Source organism: Mastigoproctus giganteus, chromosome 5 (assembly GCF_048544385.1).
Source record: "Mastigoproctus giganteus isolate SK-2022 chromosome 5, ASM4854438v1, whole genome shotgun sequence".
In the NCBI taxonomy this organism is placed as follows: domain Eukaryota; kingdom Metazoa; phylum Arthropoda; class Arachnida; order Uropygi; family Thelyphonidae; genus Mastigoproctus; species Mastigoproctus giganteus.
The window spans coordinates 92,806,715-92,828,419 of record NC_143579.1 but is presented as its reverse complement, the minus strand read 5'-3'; the positions used below and the strand labels follow the sequence as shown (position 1 = coordinate 92,828,419).

At 34.9% G+C, this 21,705-nt stretch overlaps 1 protein-coding gene across 1 annotated transcript in view; it reads left to right on the top strand.

Annotated features, from left to right (window-relative positions):
• The first annotated feature begins 2,587 nt into the window (after positions 1-2,587).
• Positions 2,588-21,705, top strand: part of l(2)k09022 (HEAT repeat containing 1 homolog l(2)k09022) — a 447,482-nt gene continuing 428,364 nt past the window's right edge. Inside the window, exons 1-3 of the mRNA XM_090374601.1 lie at positions 2,588-2,640; positions 6,434-6,586; positions 17,758-17,974. Of these exons, the coding sequence (XP_090230727.1) occupies positions 6,442-6,586; positions 17,758-17,974 (362 nt within the window). The 5' untranslated portion in view covers positions 2,588-2,640; positions 6,434-6,441. The remainder of the gene's footprint in view (positions 2,641-6,433; positions 6,587-17,757; positions 17,975-21,705) is intronic.

Genomic DNA, 21,705 nt, shown 5'->3' with positions numbered 1-21,705 from the left:
TATAGAGGATCAGCCCCCCCCCCCCAAAAAAAAAAACCTTCCCATTTAACCCATCCAAATGTTTGTCTAATTCAGCCTTAAATTTGTTTAAGCTATCAATTTCCGCAACAACAGAGGGAAATGTGTTCCAGCAATCAACTAACTGCTGGCTAAAGACAACACACACATCTATTCTTCAACTCTCTTTCCTTAATTTGAATCTATGTCTCCCTTAGTTTCTTAATCTGAACAAGCGTAAGTATTCCATCAGTACCAAGCCTGCTGAAACCATTAAAAGCCTTGTACACCTCGCGGTTGTCTAGTAAATTTTACTGTACTTGCTCTTCACTGACTCCCTAATATTAACTTATTTTATTCGTAAATAATTGCATGAACAGATCTGTAATTTTATTCTTGATTTAGTAAACTATTAACATTAGCCTTAGAGAATCGGCCAAAAAAAAAAAACTCTCACTATTGAATTATAAATTTTTTTACGAAATATAGTAGCGAATGACGAAAGAAATGTTTTGTGTTTTAAATTTTAAAAATCGGACATGCTGAGAAGATGAGATATAGCGATTTAAAACGTAAACGCGACAGGCGTGCGAGTTAAACCGTGGCCGAGTTGTAGGGGTACTGATTTGTCATTGCCTAGTGTTGCAATTTCGTGGCGATTTTTGTCAATCCACGGACCAAAGTTACTCCCATTGAAAACCTCGGATGCACCTAAAGAAGTTTCACTTCAAATGCATTGCAACAGCTTTAAGTTCTCTAAGTATGGAACAAGTGTCGGTTTCAATTACCGTGTTGACATGAGAAATTTCGATCAGATTTTTTTCTGGCTGTTCGGTTTTTCGTCCAGTGAAAAGCAAATCTATCGAAGAGTACAAGCTACACGCTATTTCATACACTTATACACTGTGCTGCCGGTTTATGAGGTTCATCTACCTAGTGTGTTGAGCCTCCTCTAGCCTTCAAAACAGCCTGAATTCCTCTAGGCATGGATTGAACTAGATGCTGAAAACGTTGTGTTGGAATGGAGTACCATGCAGACATGAGTGTGTCACTTGGTCAAAAACGATGTGTAGATACGATGTGGCATTCAGAAGTGAAAATATGGGTATCAATGGACCCAATGTGTGCCAAGAAAACATTCCCCACATCATAACACAGCCCTCACCACCTTGCTCAATAGTCGTCAGACATGACAAGTCCATAGATTCATGATTTTTCACCAAATTCTGAGCCTTCCATCAACATGATGCACCAGGAACGTCGACTCGTCAGACCAAGCAACTGTTTTCCAATCCTCGATAGTCCAGTCCTGTTGTTGCTGTGCCCACAGGAGGCGTGCTCTCTTGTTCTTCATTGATAACAAAGGTACGCAATGTGACCGTGGGCTGTTGTAGCCCATTCGCGACAAAGTGCGACTAGTGTTCCGTTGTGATGTTTTGTTCTGAGCACCATGGTTGCATTCTGACGTGATGTGCGATATTGTGGCCCGTCTGTTTGCTTGCACAATTCTAGCCATCCTTCTCTAACCTTTCTCATCAACAAGCGATTTTTTCCCACAGTAGTTCCATTGAGAGGATGTTTTCTGTTCGTTGCACCATTCTCGATACACTCTTGAAACTGTGGTGCGTGAAAAGTTTAGGAGAGCTGCCGTTTCAGAGATTCTTTGTTCAGCATGTCTTGCACTACTACCATGCCACGTTCGAAGTCCATTAGATTACTCCTTTCCCTCATAGCTACCCTTTTTCTGGCCTGGAGGCAAAGAACATGTTCGGGCCCCTACTTAATTAATGAAAATTCCAAAAAAGAGGAGACAGCCAAGACGCGTGGCCCCTAAAGGGCCCAGAGGTAATTGCCTTGCCTGCCTACATGGTAGCTACTGGTTTGTATGCTTAACTGATACTAGAAAGGTCGACCTGCTGCATTTAAATTATATGCACAACTTTGGTCATGTGACTTGTAACGTTGTGGGACAAACCATTTGTGTGCAGAGTGGGGATGTACCTAATAAAGTGGTAACACAGTGTATATAGATGCTTCCTACACTAAACAGCTTTTTGGATATTGCATTATTTGTTCATTCCCATTTTCTGACTGAATAGTCCCCAGTACTCTTTTAAAATGCGCCAACTAATGCGATCCAGCGCTTTAATCTTCATTGGAAAACTCTTTGTTAAAAATAATAGATTTTTTTTGAAGAATCTGGCATGTAAGCTGTAAAACCCACGATTCACTTTAATTTGGAGGGCACTACCTTCAGTCGTCAGCCTCAGTGGTAAAAAAGGTTTGTCTTTTGTCATGTAATAAGCAGCAGCATTTGTTGTTTTAAATCCTGGTTTTAGGATTTTCTTGCCTTAAAAGTTCCTTGCATTATTGAAGATTTGGCATCTTTTACACTTTGCGTGGGGCAGAACGTTCGTTATGTTAAAGGGATCTATCTCGAAGGCATCACGTCTTCTACAAAATTTTAGTTTAAAATAATTTTTTCTATATAGGAATTGCCTTGCCTACGTGGCGGGATCTGTCCCTCTGGTGTTGAGTTGCAGAGTCTTACTACACGTGCTGCTTAAAGGCAATTGAGTTTTTCGTTGCTATATGTTGTGCTGTATATGTTTTGTAGTGTTGCCGTTTTGAAATATTTTTGAGGTTTGTAAGTAATTTGTATTGTGTTTTTTGGAAGTTGAATGATCAGTTATTGAAACAGAAAATAATAATCTGTGGCAATTAGCCGGGAGAAAATATATAATGAATACATGATTATTTGAGTGGAGTGACCTGGAGTTTATAATTGTGTAAATATAAACTGCAGTTAATGTTGATTCAATATATGTAAAGAAAAAATGCTTTGTCAAACTTTCATTGTTTTATTAATTTTAGGTTTAATAAAAATGTCAGACACTTTTTTATTATCATGCAGTGCTGGAATTTGATTTTTAATCTTACTGCCATCAGCGTTTTCGATATAGCTCCCCAAGAATGTTGTCAGTATTGCAGGGACATAAGGCCGCCGTAGCCTAGTGGTCAGGCGCGCGGGTCCATAAGTACACGTGCCTTGAGTGACCGGCGTTCAAGCCCGTCACTGCTGAAACAGCACCGTATTCTTTGCTGAATACGGTGCTGTTTCTTGTATTCTGTGTATCTTGTAAACTCCTCTGACCGTTTGGTCGCCCCGGAGTATAAACAGGAAATTTATTTATTGTTGATCTTATAGTGGACAGTTTATTTTTTATTGCTAATATTGGCTTAACCACGTATCGTCCTATGGTAAATATTGTTTTCGACCCCGACAAGAGAGAAAATGTAGTAGAAATTTTTTTATTGTAGTAAAGTGAGGTCCGCCTACACATTAATAGCAAGAAAAGAAGGAAAACGCTAAAAACTGACGGACTTTATTAAAAAAAAATTTCTGTTATATTTTCTAAATGGTTTGGCATCGACGAGAATATTTATTGTATTTTACTTCCGACCTCTAAAATTAAGTTGTATTATAACGCATTCCCCTGTCAGACAATAAAAAAATGCATTTTAAAAATATTGAATAAAAAGTTGTCAGGCTAACCGTTTTTTTTTTAAAACAATCCATTATTTTATGTTTACGCCATAATGGCACAAAATGTTTTAACATACTCCATATCGGACAGAACCAGTTTACATTCAGTACTCTAATTATTTGTGACCGCATGCACATAAACATTAATCTGAAGTATTTTTATATATACCTTTAAGTTATTACTTAAATTTTAAATATACAAAATTTTGTAATGGGCGAAAAATGATCCAGTGGTGATTTTGCTCCCTCCCTTGGTGTTTCAGCTCCCTCAGCCTGGCTAACTTGGATGTGGTTTGGGAGAAAAAAAAATTCCATACAAGTTCTTTTTATTAAGATGGCATTTGAACCCAAGCATGATGTGAAAAAACCACAGTTGTAAACACCTCACAAACTTGTGAAGTTGTATGAGGGTGTGCAAGCTTTTATATATATATATATATATATATTTATATTTAACAATTGATATTTAGTCAGAATGTGCATTTGATCTTTCTTATTATTTCTCACTTAAGCGATCTTTGATTTTAGGTCTGATTTTTCCCTATTTTTATAGACCTGATAATGAATTCCAAAAAGAATTAGAAACATGCACATTAGATGAGCAAGAGTTTCTGTTTAATTGTAATAGTGTAACTTTACATAATATATATCAATCAAATGCTTAAAAACAAGATGGATTCACAAGTTTGTTTATTTTTAGAATATACTTTCTCTACCATATGAAATGGAAGGATTTATTTTTTCCTGCACCTGATACATGTTGGAAAAAATATTCACATATCTTCAAACAGGCCTATGGGGCTGAGAAATTCCATACTATAATAATTAATGATAAACACCAGCCAAGAAATTAAACTGAAAATTTACTATAAAATAAAATAAAATAATATACAGTAAAATGTAATGAAAATAAAATAAAATACAATAAAGATTAAAATATAGTTACAATATAGTTAAAATATAGTTAAAAGCAGTAAAATTATCTAAAATAAAATGGGTTAAAAGCGATAAAACAATGAAACCTGGAGCTTTCGGAGACTGCCGTCTCCTTCTTCAACAGCATACTACTAGTGCTAAGACACATCCTTAGGTAGCAGGTCCATGGCACTCATGCACGTAGTCATCAGACATATGATCTACATTCTCCATGTGTATCGGAAACGGAAGTGGCTCGGGAGCGTGTCAAACAGAACCAGTCATCCCTTCTGAGGACAATTGCCTCAAACGGGGTGTAAACAGGTCCCCCTGTCCCTATTAATAGTATTGTGACTGGATGAACCGATTCGCAAGCTCTCGAGCCACTTGCGTTACCAAAATCCATGGGCGCGGTCAGTAATGACCGCATCTTCAGGGGAGATCCGATGCTGCTTTTCCCAGAAATGCTCTGCCACAGCAGACCTCGCATAGTTAGCAGTCTTGATAGTGGTAGTGTGTTCCCCCAGACGGTCCTTTAAACGTCGCCCCGTACCCCCACATAACACACCTCACAATCCGAGCACTTAATCTCGTAGACCACATTGCTAGTATGGTCCTGGGCTATGGGATCTTTAACTTGAGATATCACTGTGTGCAACCTCCGACCCGGAAGTTGCACACAGCGGGTCTGACACTCCCGCAGTGCCCGTACAATGCGTTCTGAAAGGCCCGGATAGTAAGGAATGTATGCAGTAGCCACAGGGGCAGGCGACTCCCTACGATTGGACTCAGCCCTATAAATATATTTGTCCAAGACCCTCTGGGGGTATCCACATTTCCTGAGGTCTGCCGTGACTCTGCAAATTTCCATTTCCTTTTCTTCAGGGTTACTACAGTGGGTCCCCACCCTAAGGGTGTGTCTTAGCACTAGTAGTATGCTGTTGAAGAAGGAGACGGCATTCTCCGAAAGTTTCATTGTTTTATCGCTTTTAACCCAGTTTATTTTAGATAATTTTACTGCTTTTAACTATGTTGTAACTATATTTTAATCTTTATTGTATATTATTTTATTTTCGTTACATTTTACTGTATATTATTTTATTTTATTTTATAGTAAATTTTCAGTTTAATTTCTTGGCTGGTGTTTATCATTAATTATTATAGTAATATTCACATAACAGAAACCAATCGTCAGGTAAGATACACATTTCCAAAAATTTTTTTAAAAACAACTAATTAGTTGAGTAAACCATTTATAAGCAAACAAATTGCACAAAATCTCATGACACTATTGCTGTCTAAAATAAGAGATACAAAAACCGTATACTGAATACCTGATTGGTAAAAGCTGCACAGCCACATTTTCTGAAATCCACATTGATAAATAAAACATATTGCTTATATGTATTTAAAAATAAATAAATAAAATAGAAACAAAAAATCTAGAAGAAAATAAAACTTCCTGAAAAACCAAAAAACTTGGTAGGTCTGTACCACAAACAGGGTCATTCATTATCTCTCTTGTTTTTTTTTTGTAGCAGGCTTTAAGATTAAAATACCATTATGATTTTTCACCATCATCAACATAATTATTAGATGCTGGTAAGACAATTTTTAATGTTTTTTTTTTTTTTTTTTTCTAGTTAGGTTTATGTCTATTTATAAATGATATATATTAAATATGCAAGTTTGTTTTAATTCAAATTTGCATTAATTATTTGAACAGTACAGAATTGTATAGACAATTCTGTACTGTTCAAATTGTATAAACAGTTCAGAATTGTATAGACAATTCTGTACTGTTTATACAATTCTGTACATAGTATTTTCTGTACTTAGACATAGTAATTCTGTACATAGAATAATTGTTTTTATTCTAAAAAAATTATGAATAATAAAATAAAGATATTAAGTGAATATAAATATTTTATAAGTTAAATTTTTAATTGAATTCACTCTGATTTGGGTATTTAGATCTGATTATGGAGGAAACATCATTAGCAAGGCAGCTGAAAAAATTAGCCACACCACAAACATCACAATTTATTCAAAACAGAGTAAAAGCATCCTTTCTCTATGATCCCAGGGAAGCAGCCAACCTAGACAGGGATACAGTATTTGCTATTGGTATGCCTTTCTCTTTTATAATTATTTTTTAATTATTTTTCATAAAAAATCAAAATGTAAAAATATTTTTTTTAAATTTCAACAATAATTGCAGTGTGTTTATAATGAAAATGTTCCCTGTGTAATGTTGGCTACAAAGACTTATCTACCTTAAGGGAAAGTAGCAATATTCTGATGTTGAGATATTCATTTTATTAATGTCCTACAAGTTGAGTTTTTTATACTTTATTAATCCCATAATCGTATTTCAATAAAAAGCTATTCTCAAGGACAATATACTTGCTATTTTTAATTGTTCTGTCCAAGTGTTTTACTCTTAAGGTAAGCATTATGAGGTTGTGATGTAGGAATTCATGATATCTTATCATCTCCTTATATGAAGTATTCAGTATAATTAATGCAAAAATAATATAATTGTACTCTTGGAAATAAAGTAAATAACTTTATTGCAATTTACACTATGATTAATTCAACATTAGGCATACTCCATTTCTATTTGCATACTGTCATTTTGTTTTTATTGCCTAATTAGAATGACTAAAGAATGAATTTTCTTCTATTTTGTACGTAACATTTCCATGAGCATTTGGGGGATTACAAGTGGAATCAATTGTTTACAGCATCTTAAAATTTGTTCATGTGATGTATTTTTTAGGTAGCTTTGTCCTGAAATACGTTAAGGGCTTATATTATACACCATCAGGCATCTCTCTCAGGCGCCTCCGTAGCCAGGTGGGAAGGAGTAGCAGTGCGTAGCACACGCTTCTTGATTAGACCGGGGTTCAAGCCCGTCACCACCAAATACGGAGGATGCGGAAAAGTCAAGGGAATGACCACCGCATATCCCGGAGCAATATGGCCTTAGTTGCTAATGCTCCTAAAAAAAAAAAAAAAAAACCAAATAACAAATAACATCAGGCATCTCTCATATTGTGGAGTTATACTTCATAACTGTTTTGTCATCATTGCATCACTAGGGTACCTACTCACCCACTGAAGAAGGGCCAAATAGTCCTGGTGCCGTCTGGATGGTGGTATCCGCTGAGAATAAGTAACAACAGTCTTCTCCTTTGGTAAAGCATTACTTATTCGAAGTAGTGCAATATCATGGCAACCCGTTATGAAGGTATTCACAATATGAGATATAACTTAAACGATGCTGCCTTAGCATATTTTTGCTAATTCAGAGTTTAGCTGCATACTAATATGATGCGTTTGCTCTAACTTGTACGTAGCTTTGTCCTTAATGAATTTTCACACTTGGAGAAATTTGGAATTCTTGGAGGCCGTTGTGATGGTGATAGCAACACATCCGATCCTCATCCTGTATACCAATTTGGAAAGGCCTCACTGAAATACTTGTGCATCCTTAAGTTAAATTGCAATGTCTTATCATTTTTTTGGAATCAAGTTTTATTCAATATGACCACATTCCATTAGAGACATTAGCCATGTCTGCAACATCTCCAGATAAGTGTTTTGATTAGCAGGACCATTAAAAAAATATATAACCCAAAGAGAAACTGTTCAGACTAGCCAATGTTATACATTGTATGACTAGAAGCATTCAGGAACTTCTGCACAAATATTGTGTACTGTTTCAGAAGTTTACCACGTGTGCTTCATCAAAGTATCACTATGGTCTTTTATCTTTGAATAACATCCATCACACTGGGCTTCGGGAGGGCTGCAGTTGTGTGCGTAAAAAAGTTACTGATGTGGCATCTATCCACCCATCTCACATCGAAAGTTTGCAAGTTACATTATGCGATTTGTGCTGATTTCTAAAGTATTGCTTTCTACATAGGTACACCATGAGATTTATAATGGTATGTCTTAGCTGATAAAAAAAAAAAGGTCTGGACAGCCTCACACAAACTCACATAATGTATCTGATGAACTACAAAAAGGGTAGTTTGTGCTTTATACACATTATCTGTGGAAAGAATACTGGTGGGACACACCAGTACCCTTGACAGGTGTGACCTATAGACACATGACCATGTAGTGACCAACAGAAACATCCAAGGTATTGACTCAACCATGAGCGCCTTTATTCCATACTACCCAAACCTATCACAACAGGTTACTAGGATCGTAAAATCACATGAGATAAAGTGGTGCGTATACTGCTCCCAGGCAGAAAGTTGCGATCCCTCGCCTCTAAAGTGAAAACACTGGTTCCCACCTTACTACAAAGTGGTTTAGTCTACCGCATCTCTAGCTGTTACATCATGGAAACTGAGAGACAGCTTGCCAAACGTCTTTCAGAACACGAAAGAGCCATCCGCCTCGTGTATGTAGAGCACTCGGCCATTGCCGAACACTTCTGGTCAACCCGCCATGACATTGACTCGCACGGCGATGTCATGATTGTAGATAGGTCCCGCCACTACCGGCAACATGCCTGGTTGGAGTCATTGAACTTCACATGCTCTAATACCTCAGTCAACAAAAGGCAGTGGATGTCGTGTCCACCCTATTATTGAAGCAACCATTTTGATGAATGACAAACGTTGGCAATGTTCACATATATCGCAGCCACAGGCTTCAACATCAAACAATTAACCATTGCATCACGCAGTTTCATATACATGACCGGCAGTACATGCGCCCTCATGTTCCACACTCTTTAATTGTCAGTTTGACTGATGAAGGTTACCATAATAACCGAAAGCTTTTATACTGTATGTATTTAATATATGTGTGTTTTACAATTAGCATTGAACCTGTCATTATTTATTCTGTCTTCTGTTTTGCTCTGTATCACACAATAATAATGATTCAGGATTTGATTGTGTATGTTCAAGAACAACTGGCAGAGGTGGTACTGGTAGGTCCATATGGTACTGGCTTTATGGCTATAGTAATATTGTTGCTGTATGCAATGCCCTGCTTGTTCTTTGTGTTATAACTTACATTTATGGAACAAAAGTAGCAGTCATTGATATTATTCCAAGGTTCCCTCCACACCATGGGAAAGTCAAATGCCATGGCTTTCTTTTTTGCCACATTTTCACAATTGTAATCCTTGCACATATATACTGTACACTTTTGGGGAGAGGGGCAACTTTTATCTTGGTTGCCTAATTTAATTACAAAATATGCAGCTTTTTCACAAATGATGTTATCTACTGCCTTTGTTTTTCCACAACGTAGTTACCACAGATGCAACAAAATATATTTTTCACACAAAATATATTGTTCACACAGCCATGAGTTGCCATTGTCAAAGACACAGGATATGAAAATCACTTTAGAGGCAGATACTAGTTAACGCAACTGCACCAGAAAACATTTTAATGTGGGAGAAACACTTTGCAAGTCTATATAGCTACTTGCAGATCTCAACATTTTTAAATACATATGGGCAAGTCTGGTCCTGTCAGTTACAAAGGAAGTAGTATGCATGTTACAAACTACTTCCTTACAAGGGATAAAAGGATGGTTAAGTGGGAGAAGACAAGAGGTTGGTAATCAATGGGTGCTGCTCTTCGTGGACTAATGTTATTTGTGGAGTCCCACAGGGTTCGGTGTTGGGTCCACTGTTGTTTTGTATATTTATCAATGATATTGATGAAGGTATATCAGGCTTAATGTTGAAGTTTGCAGATGATACAAAGGTTGGCAGGGTTGTTAATGACAGTAATGGCAGTGTGCTACTGCAACAGGATCTAGATAATTTGGGCAGATGGCCTAAGAAGTGGCAACTGAAGTTTAACCTTGAAAAATGCAAAGTACTGCATATGGGTAGAAGTAACCCCAGAGAAACGTACCAACTCTGTGTGGTACTACACTTAAGGTGGTAGAAAATGAAAAAAACCTGGGAGTAATTGTGCAGTCAGATATGAAGTTTTCTGAGCAATGCAGACAAGTTGCCAGGGCAGGTCATGGGGTTTTGTCAATGATATATAGGAATTTTGCTAGCAGGGAAAAGAAGGTGATTGTCCCTCTGTATAAGGCAATGGTCAGGCCACGCCTTGAGTACTGCGTACAGGTCTGGAGGCCTTATTTTAGGAAGGATGTAGATTTACTTGAGTGTGTACAGAGAAGGGCAACAAGATTGGTGAGGGGAATGAAGGGATCCTCTTACGAAGAGAGGATCCTCTTAATGAAGGGATCCTCTTACGAAGAGACTAGGCACCTGTGCAGTGATCTGATTGAGGTGTATAAGGCCTTGAATGGGTTGAGCACGCTGAATTCTGATGGGATCCTTCCACTTGTTCAGATTACGAACCTAAGGGGGCATAAATTCAAATTAAGAAAGGACAGATGTAGAATAGATGTGCGGAAATTTGCCTTTAGCCAGCGGGTGGTTAATTGCTGGAACAAACTTCCATCTGTCATTGTGAAAGTTGATAGGTTGAATAAATTTAAGGAGGAACTGGACAGACATTTGGAGGGAATGGTGTTTTTTTTTTTTTTTTTTTTTTTTTGGCTGATGCTGCATAAGCTCATACACTTGCTTTCTTGCATCACATGCCACTACTACTACTACATATACATGTAATGCGTATCTAAGAAAAAACAGTCTTACTGTTTGTAAAAAAGTTGTACATGATAGTTAAAAATGCTTTGGATTTTTAGAATTAGCACTAAAAGTACACCCAGAAACACTGAATTTTGGAAACATCAACATTGGTGCAGACCAGTGTAATACATTAACATTTGAGAATGTCCGAAGTTTGCACAAAGTGGGTTCCCAGAAACCTTTCTATTTTTTACAAATATCAGAGGGTGGAGTGATCAAAAGAGAATTTAAAATTAATTTTTGCTAATCCAGATATATTTTTATCTGGATTAGCTATTTTTATCTGGTGATGAAACTTGGCTGTGTTTATGATCCTGAATCTGAATTATAAAGCATGCGATGGAAGTACAAGGGACCTGCAATCCTAAAAAAAAAAACAAAAGTTTTGAACCCAGCTATCAGCTGGAGAAGTGATTTTCTGGGACACAAAAGCAATGTTGTTAATTGTGATTACCTTGCATCTAAAACACCAGTAACAGGGAATTGTTACACCAGCTTATGCCAAAGTTAAAAGCTGCAATTTGGAAAAAAAGACAAGGAGAGTTAAGTCATTGGATTTTGCTTCTCCACGGCAATACCTGTACACATGCTAAAATTCATTTGAACAATTACACCATACCATACGCCCATACAGTTTAGATCTGTCCCCAAGTAACTATGATTTTTCAGAAACCTAGTCTTATCCCTCTGGGAACCCATTTTAAAGATGATGAAGAGCTAAAGACTGAAGAAGTTTTTTTGAAGGATTAAACTGCAGATTAAATACAACAAGTATATTGAACTTTGGGGTGAGTACATTGCAAAAAAAACAGAATTTACCTATGTCTTTTATACTCTATTTTCAGAACTTTCCGACCATCCTTCATATGATTGGCACAAGAGCATTGCTTACTTTCACCTGAAATAAGAGGAAGAGAGATATGATCAAGCAATCATACAGCCAAAGAAGCTTAAATCAGAAAAGAATAAATCTTTGTTCTTTAGTCTATAACAGCATCTTTCATGTAAGAAATACTTACTAGTGTTGTGTACTGGTGCCTCCAATCAGTACCAGCCTGAGCACCAGGTGGTTGCCCAGGGTGCTAAATTTTGAGGGGCCCCATATGACTGTTTGATTTGTCATCTAAAAATTAACCAATGAGTGGGTGTGCTCTGTCATAGAGTATGCCAAGCGCAGTATTTCTCGGAAATCTCCAAAATGCAGCTGTGTCTTATCTTATGAGGTTTAGTATTTCTTCCAGAAAGTCTATTGTATAGGGTAGTTGCTACTAGAACTGTTTCTTGCTCTAGTTGCCTGCAATCTTGCTTCAGTCTGGTATACCATGTTGCACCCGCATTCTCAAGTAAGTAATCCTAGAAGCAATATTTTTCCGAGATATTAAAAAAATCTTTCACAAATATAAATCCCCTGTTAATAATGAGTGTTTTGATATCACGGTGACATTGACCAATAATGAATCTGAGCCTCCTGGGTGCTTGCCATTATTTATTATTTTTAAATAATTAGTTTAGTAAATAAGAAATTAGTCAACCAAGAAATTATTGGGATCATAAAAGAAGACTGGAGAAGATATTAGAAATCCAAAAGCAACCTAAGTTATCAAAGTATATTAAAAGTACTGACTTCCCAGTTGGTTGGTGATGCTCAGTTCTCTTTTAATTATGGAAATGAAGAAAACACAATGGAGAATGTAGAAATGGTAACTGAGAGATCAGGAGACCACGAAGATGACCGAGAAGTTGTGATAATAGTAAATGTGAAACTGACTATGTAAAGGGTGCACTTGAACAATACCATACGTTGAATTCTAATTCTTGTATAGATTTCACTCACAAAACAAATTTAACAAAAATATATGATGACATAGACATATGGCTCGATAATTTATCTAGTTCTGATTTAGATCATATTATACAGATTGGTCTATCAGCTATTAAAAATGATTTTAATTTTCTTAAAGACATATGCAAACATAGTTTTACGGATTCCATGTATTATAGGAAAATGGGAAACAATTTTACAACAGTAGTTAGTGTACTCTGATAGTTTAAACACTGCTTTGCTTCTGTTGTACGCTATTTGATCCTTTGAGTAATATACCTAAGAAGGGAATGAGTGATTGGAAACATCTTAGCAAATGCTTAAAATTGCATGAAAACTCTCCTCAACATATAAAAAGCTACAAAATTTGGTTTGAAATGAGTTTACATCTTAAAAATTGTAAAATGTTAGATGAGAATTTTCAGTTAGCTGTACAGAAAGAAAAAAAATCATTGGAGAAGTGTTAGAGAGGTAATAAATATAATCTCATATTTAGTGCAAAATAATCTAGTTTATTGTTGATCTTCTGATAGATTATTTGCACCACACAGTGGCCATTTTTTAAGTCTAATGTAATTGGTAAGTTTGATTTAGTTATGAGTGAGCAGATGTGGTGAATAACATGTGAAACTCATGCACATTACTGCGGTAAAACTATTCAAAATGAGTTGATCAATTTGCTTGGAAATGCTACTTTTAAAAATACTGAAGGGAGCAAGGAAAGCAAAGTACTTTACCATAATAGCTGATTGCACTATGGAAGTCAGTCACATTGAACAGCTTTCGTTAATAATCAGATTTATAGATATTAATGAAATCAAAATATAAGAACATTTTTTTTTTCCCTTTTATCCACTCTCAGAAACAACAGGTGAAGGAATATATGAATCAATCACTCAAATGCTACTTTTAAACTTGATTTAGGCAGTTGGAGAGGTCAGGTTTATGACAATGGTGCCAATATGAAAGGCAGAAACAAAGATGTAGGGCTAGAATTTTAAAGTGCAACTCACGAGCATTTTTTATGTCTTGTTGGATGTCATTCTTTAAATTTAGTAATTGGGGACAGTAGAGCATGTTAAACATTTTCTAAGAGTTTTTTTGGTGTTATTCATAGGATTTACATATTGTTTTCAGCTTTGGCTTATAGGTGGGAATTGCTGAAGAAACACATTAAATGCTTTACCCTTAATCTTTGTGTGACACTAGGTGGGAATGTAGAGTTGATAACATTAAAGCTATTAAAAATGAAATTTTAGAATTAAGGAACGCCTTAACTGAGTTGGCCAAAAACTTTAGCACTGAATCCATTGATACATCTGAAGCTGAATCTCTAATAGTAAAAATTGAAGATTGTAACTTTTTGATTACCCTTTGCATGTGGAATTATATTTTATTTAAAATCAATATAGTAAGAAAATAAGTGCAGGGCCCTGGCATGGACAGCTTGCTTTTAAAGAATTTTAAAGGCACTGCAGCTTGCTTTTAAAGAATTATACAGAATTTCTAAAGAAGTGCAGATTACAGCCTTGTTTATAAAGAATTGTACAGAATTTCTGAAGAAATGCAGTCTCTGGTTATGTAGAACCCTTGAGATCAGTAAAATGTTTAGTAGAAAGATTAAATGCAAAATGTGGATTTAGAAATACCATATTCACCGAACTTAATGATTTTAATGGCCAATCACTACAAGAAAGCAAAGAAAAACACATTTCAAAACAATGTTTTTTGTGTAATATTAGACAATGCAATCATGTCCCCAACAGAAAGATTTCAACAAATGGACGAGTTCTATGATAATTGGGGTTTCTTGTATAATATCAAAAAAAAAAAAAAAGATATGGGCCGCCATGATGAATTATTAAAAAGATGCAAAAAACTTGAAATAAAACTTAGTGATATCAATGAATGTGATGTAAATAGTGAAGAGTTATGCCAAGAAATTGAGGCATTGGTGGTACTTTTGCCTGAAAGTATACCTGATAATGCTTTAGGTTTTTTGAAGTTTATAAATTCAAACACAATGCAAGATATGCTATCAAACTTATGGATTGCATTGCAAATTATGCTAACCATTCCTATAACTGTGGCAAGTGGTGGGAGAAGTTTCAGTAAACTAAAGTTAATTAAAATGTACCTGCGATCGTCTATGACAGAGACAAGGTTGAATTCGCTGGCAATTCTACTATTGAAAACGACAGTAGCAAAATTGGATTTTTCAGAAATTATTAATTTTTGCCAACTTGAAATCTAGAAGAAGATACATAAGAGAAATGTTATTGATTTCATTTGATTAAAGCAATAATTAATGGAAAGGCTAATTAATGTTTCAATTGTGTTGTATTAAAATTTCATGTTCATGTAAATTATGAGATCGATAATTATAATAATTGATAGTTTTAATAAGTATATTGAAATGTGTGTATTGTATTCTCTTGTTGTAAATCATTAGATTACTGGTATATGTATTAGAGTATGTTATTATAATATTGCTGATATTTTTATAATCACATTCTGATCATCAATTAAATAATGGGTAAGATATGATATAGCCTTGAAAGTAATATGGTGTTCAGTTACAGTTCATTATGTTATTGCAGTTTTGAAGCTTAAAAATAAATTCAATTAAAATTCCTTGTGCATTTCAATACCTATGAAGGGGGGGGGGCCCATATAAAAGTCTTTCCGTCCAGGGTGCCTAAATGCTTCGGACCAGCACTGCCCCCATTTGCTTACCTTCAGGTGTGTAATTACTCATTTAAATTCATTAGTTAAGTAGGAATTGCATTAACATGCATAACTAGTCAGCATTTAGCCATTATCTTTCTTTCTTTCTTTGTATAATCTTGAAAAGGGAACACCAAGAAGCTCTGAAACAAAGACTAATAATAATGCTTGCATTGTTTAGTTTGAAGAATTTGCTTAGATGATTATACAATTTCATTAAACGAACTATTATGCATGATATTTATGTGAATCTTGTATGTTATTTTCACAATCATTAGAATTTAGAATACCTCATACATAACAGAAAAGTTTTAAAAAGTGAGTTTCGTAATAATTACAATTCCAGATTAAAAATAATAATGCCTTTTGAGTAAAGTAAACAAATAAATACATGGAATGATAATAATTGACTAAACTTCCAAAGAGGAAGGTATATGACCTTGACCAGTACTGCAAAAGCTTTAATGAATTTGTAAATATACTAATTAGATGCAGTCATATTTTAAACTCTTGTACAACTACACAAATAATTTAGTGATTGTTTCAGTTTGTTATTTTTCAGTCAGTTTATCTTTTAGTAATTTTCTGTTTTGATTCCACATAGACATTTTCCAAGATCATGTTATCTAGATTTCATCCAAGTTTTATATCCTTGGTTCGCCCATAGCATTTTTATATAAGCAAATTTCATTTTGTGCATGGTTTTTTTATTTTAGTTTTACTACTTTACTGGTGGTGGACAAAATGGGTTAAACATTTAAATGGTGAATGTGTTGTTACTGACTATAGTTTTTTTAAAATAATGCTGTACTTTAAAATTAAAAATATTAAAAAGCAATGCCAAAGCTTAACTTAAAGCAAAACTTAAAAAATAAAATTTCAAAATTGCCAATTTTCTGTAATGATCCCACACTTCCAAATGAGACATGATTACAGGGAATTCAATTTATAATATAGTGCATAAATAGGAAATAAACAACAGTTCAGTCACATAATCTAACAGTTGCCATGTCGTGGAGGATACAAAAAAATGCTTAATGCTCTTTATAGCAGGTATCCCTTTAGTTACATGATTAAGGTATTCCTGAAAATCATTGCTTAATTAAACTAACAACCTGGAAATCATTTTCCATAGAAAATAATATAATATCCGGGTTACATTCTGGATCACTATAGAACTTTCCCCCCTCCTCAAAGATATACAACTTTAAATTATAAACAATACAAGCTCTCCCAATTTCATATAATTTTAATTATTAGTAGTATAAGCAATGTATAAAAATATACAAATTGTTTGTCAGTATATGCACACTTTGCATTGCATTACGCTTTTAGCAGTTTTTATCATTTTAAATGCGACCTCAACCTTGAAAAAGAATGTCACATGCCATTCTCTACAAAAATTTATAATTGAATATATCACAACTGACAAATATGGTAACTGGTTCTTTTCTCAGAGGAAAATATATATAGTCGCTGAGTGTCCCGTGTGCAATTAATGTTTTATTAATGTATTTTTTATGACATCTTTAATCAAGGGAAGATGGGTAAAACTGAATATTTACAGTAATTACTCTTGGATGACTACTGTTGTTTATAAAAATTTAATAATGTAATTGAGGGAATATACTGCAGTAATACACTGAATAGCTCAGTGCTTTACACTTTGGAAACTGTTGCAGTAGGTGATACTACAATGTGAGTTATAAAGTTTGCTTCTGCTAGTGTCTATTGTGAAATACATGTTTTGTCATAAACTGCATCTTTTTATGTTCCTCTTGGGGGGAACATGATCACACTTGCATTATGTCTGAAACCCTGGTATAATCAGGAGGAATATATCAAGATTGCACTGTATTAATAAATAGTAATATTATTAATATAATAGTAATTATTAATAATTTTAATCTGGTATATGATCTTTATTGTATCCTTCCATTCAATGTGTCATAAAACAGCAAATAGTCACCATCATCATCATCATTATTGTTGCATCCTTTCATAAAGTAACAGAAAATGATTAAATACAAATTTCATATTTTTTTGTTTGTTTGTTTGTCTAAGCTCAACTACTTTCTTATTTACTTATAGGTAGAAGTGGATTAGATGAATTACTTCTTATACAGCCTAAGTTTGCTGTGTTTGAGGAAACACTTTTTAGTGACTCATCCAGAACACTACAAAGATCTGTATTAAATGCTGAGATTAATAAGGAATTAAATGAGAATATTGATCAATTTTTGGTAATGTTATCTCCATATTTCCTTTTACGACCTGCTCATAAAGCTTTAGAATGGCTAATACAGAGGTAATTATAATTAACGTTATTTTATTTTTATGTAATTTTCAATTATTATTTTTATGTGTATATTATTATGTGCATTATTTATTTTTGTGGCACGTTGGTTGGAAGCAAAGGTATAATGAGAGTGGGAGTAATCTACAGAAAAGAAAGTTATGAAGAGTATGACTAGTTTCTGAAATTCAAACTCATGCAGATGGAATGGACAAGCAAGTGTGAATGTCTTATTATGGGTTCAATCTGTCCCTAATTGAATAGAATAAGTGGGAGGAAACTCACCATGGGGAACAAAATTTTTAAATAAACTAGATATTTATTATTTGTACTTGCAAGTTAAAGAAAATTCTAAGGGTAAGAATATCCTTGACCTTATCATTGCTCAGAAATCAGACGACATCACAGGGCTTAAAGTGCAGGAACCATTGGCACTTTCCAATTAACTACTGCAACAAAGATATTGCAGTAGTTAAAGGTAAAAGCATCGGTTTGAATTTCAGAAAAGGGGAATGTAACACCTTAAACTGACAATAGCAGTTTAAGTTGCTACGTGGCATCTATTAATTGGGTGGATTGCAGAGGGATGGTGAATACCTTAGAATCATGGAATACCCTTAAAGCAATGATTGTGGAAGCCATGAATGCATATGTACCATTAAGAAAATATAGCACGAGGAGGATGCTGGGATGGATGAATGCAGAGCTGGCCAGCCTAACAGAGCAGTAAAAGAGCATTGGAAAGTTACTGAGTGATTAAAAGTACTGAAGCCTACAATAGCTACAATTTGAACTTTAATAGTACCATAAATAAGGTTAGGGAGGCCAAGACTGAGTAGGAGAGTAGAGAATGGAGACAAGGAGTTTTCATGTATGTGAATACAAAGAAGAAGTAAACAGATTAGTCCCTTGTGTACTGGGCTTGGGAAAGTCATAGATAACCCAGCTGATGTTGCTGATGAATTGAATAGGTACTTTGTTTCAGTCTTTACTGCTAGAAGACCCTTTATGCTTAGGAGAGGCTGTGTGATTAAGGCTGAGTCATATAAAATTAGTCATTTCGAAATTACAGATGACTGTTTGTTAGAAAACTATTGAACCTAAAAGCAAGTAATGCTCCTGGAATTGATGTCATATACCCAGTAATTTTGAGAGAGGTGGCCAGAGAGTGTATTGAACCACTGAGGTTAATTACAAGGTTATCTTTGGATTCGGGAGAGGTTCCTTTGGATTGGTGAAGTGCCAGTGTATCGCCATACATAAAGGTAGTTATAAGAGTGAAATCGGTAATTACAGACTGGCTAGTCTGACCTCACTAGTTGGAAAAATCTTAGAGGCAGTGGTGTCAGGGTGTCAGTGGATTCAGGGATATTTTTATAGAAATGGTATTCTGAAGGACAACACAACATAATTTTTTAAGGGGAAATCATGTTTAACTAACCTGGTAAGCTATTTTGGTATAGTTACTCATGAACTAGATGTAAGGAACAGTTTGACATAAACTATGTCAAACTGTTCCTTACATCTAGTTCAAAATCAAGAAAATTTTGAATTTTAGTGAGGCATTTGACTCAGTCCTTCATGAGAAATCACTGTATAGGCTGATGCATGTTGGGATTACTGCAAAGATTCTAAGATGGATTGTTTAAATAATTAAATTATAATAATTTTGTATATTCGTAGATGGCAGTAATGCTGGGGACAGTTAATGTGTTCAAACTTGTCAGTCTGCTTTCTATCTCTCTGTCTCTCTCAGTAATGGAAACACACAGTTATAGTGTAAATGTGTACTGTTTACCTTTGTATTTATTGTATATTGTTCTTTTTTCTGCATTTTGCTTTGCATTATATTGTTAAAATGCTTAAGCAAAGGAAGTGTTGGAATCACTGACAGTTTCTGCTGCATGTGTGCGTATGGCTTACAGAAAATACTCAGAAGGAGGAAATCTATAGTATTATTAAATATGCATATTCTTTGTACTTTGGGTACAAGATTAGTGATCAGAACAAAACTTGGACTCCACATATGTGCTATATTACCTGCACCACAAATCTGAGGATGTGGCTAACTAGGAAAATTAAAAGTATGCCTCTTGCTGGTAGAACGATGTGGCTAGAACCACACAACCACATTGATGATTGCTATTTCTGCACAAAATATCAATGATGTCCAGAAGAAGCAAGCACAGCATCAAATATCTTTACTTATCATCTACAATAAAGCCTGTTCCATATAATGAAGACTTGCTATACCAGATCTCTGACATTGTGGGATAAAGGAAGCATTATTAATAATTAAATAATGCTAATCAAAATAACACGATTTTTGTCTGTTTTTGATGAGCTGGACGTTTCCTTGAAAAGAAATGTTTTCTTAATCAGAATGGAAATCCTATTTTAATTGGTAATAACAACATTGAGACCCTTCAATGAAGGGCCTTCATGTTCCTATTTTTTTAAAGACGTCTAATTGGTATGGGTATTTCTGGCTCAAGGGCTACTTAGGCCTGGTAATGTTAAGGAGTCTATAGGTTACTTGGGACACACAACGGGACATAGCTACCACTGTGCAATTCTACACAGTGGTATCTATGCCCTTAAAGTGCAAAGCCGATTAATTAAACTCGCTATAATATCTGCTGAACACAAAAATCATCTGTCAAAATGGATCTTAAAGAACCATCTGATGAATATAGGAAGGATTCTTGTGTTGCAGTCTTTTCTGGACAGGCTATTTCATTATTATAATGCACCACACTTATCTAAGCAATAAGAGTTGAATTCGTGTTGAGTTCGTGACTTGACTTATCTAAAGAGCAAGCAGACTCCTTGGTTCTGCTTGCTCTTTAGATAAGCAGGAACTAAAATTTAGTGTATTGTAAATATTACAAAGCGTTTTCAAATTATTTCATTATGGAAGATGGTGTGTTTTTCTGTAAAAATATTAGTGGTCTTCTGAACAAACTGGGCACTGAACACAGTCCTAATGAATGATGTGTATATATTTATGCCTCAAAATTAAGTTTAAAAACAGTTTTGCTGCACAATGGAAATATATTTTTATCAGTTCCTCTACCTCTTACTGTTAGTTTGAAAGAAATATATGAACGTATGTCCAAGATCCTCAGTGCAATAAAGTACCATGACATTGCTTGGAATGACTGTGGTGACCTCATTCACTCATTCAATGGCCTATAGGGATCTTTCATAAAATTCTGTTTTCTGTTTGTGGAACAGTTGTGTAACAGAAAAACATATTGTGCAGCAGTGGGAAAAGAGAGAGCAATTTTTACCCGGGAGAAGTAATATAAGATATGTTTCACTGCTTGAATCAAAACAATTTGTTCTTCCACCTTTGCATATAAAGCTGGGATTAATGAAGAATTTTGTTAAGGCTTTGGATAAAGAAGAAAGTGGATTCTGCTACCTAAGGGAAGTGTTTCCCAGTTTAACAGATGCAAAACTGAAAGGAAGAATTTTCATTGGGCCTCAAATAAAAACTCCTTGAAGATGATGTATTTGAAGCAAAGCTACACGATACTGAATTACCAGCTTGGCAATTGTTTAAAGCAGTTGTGCATGGATTTCTTGAAAGAAAAAAAAATAATTATGAATCTCAGGTGTCAACTTAATGTTATAAACATATGGGCTGCTGAATGTTTTTGAAAATTCATTTTCTTCATATGCATCTCAGTTTTTTAGTCAGAATTTGGGAGATATAAGTGTTGAGCAAGGGGAACAGT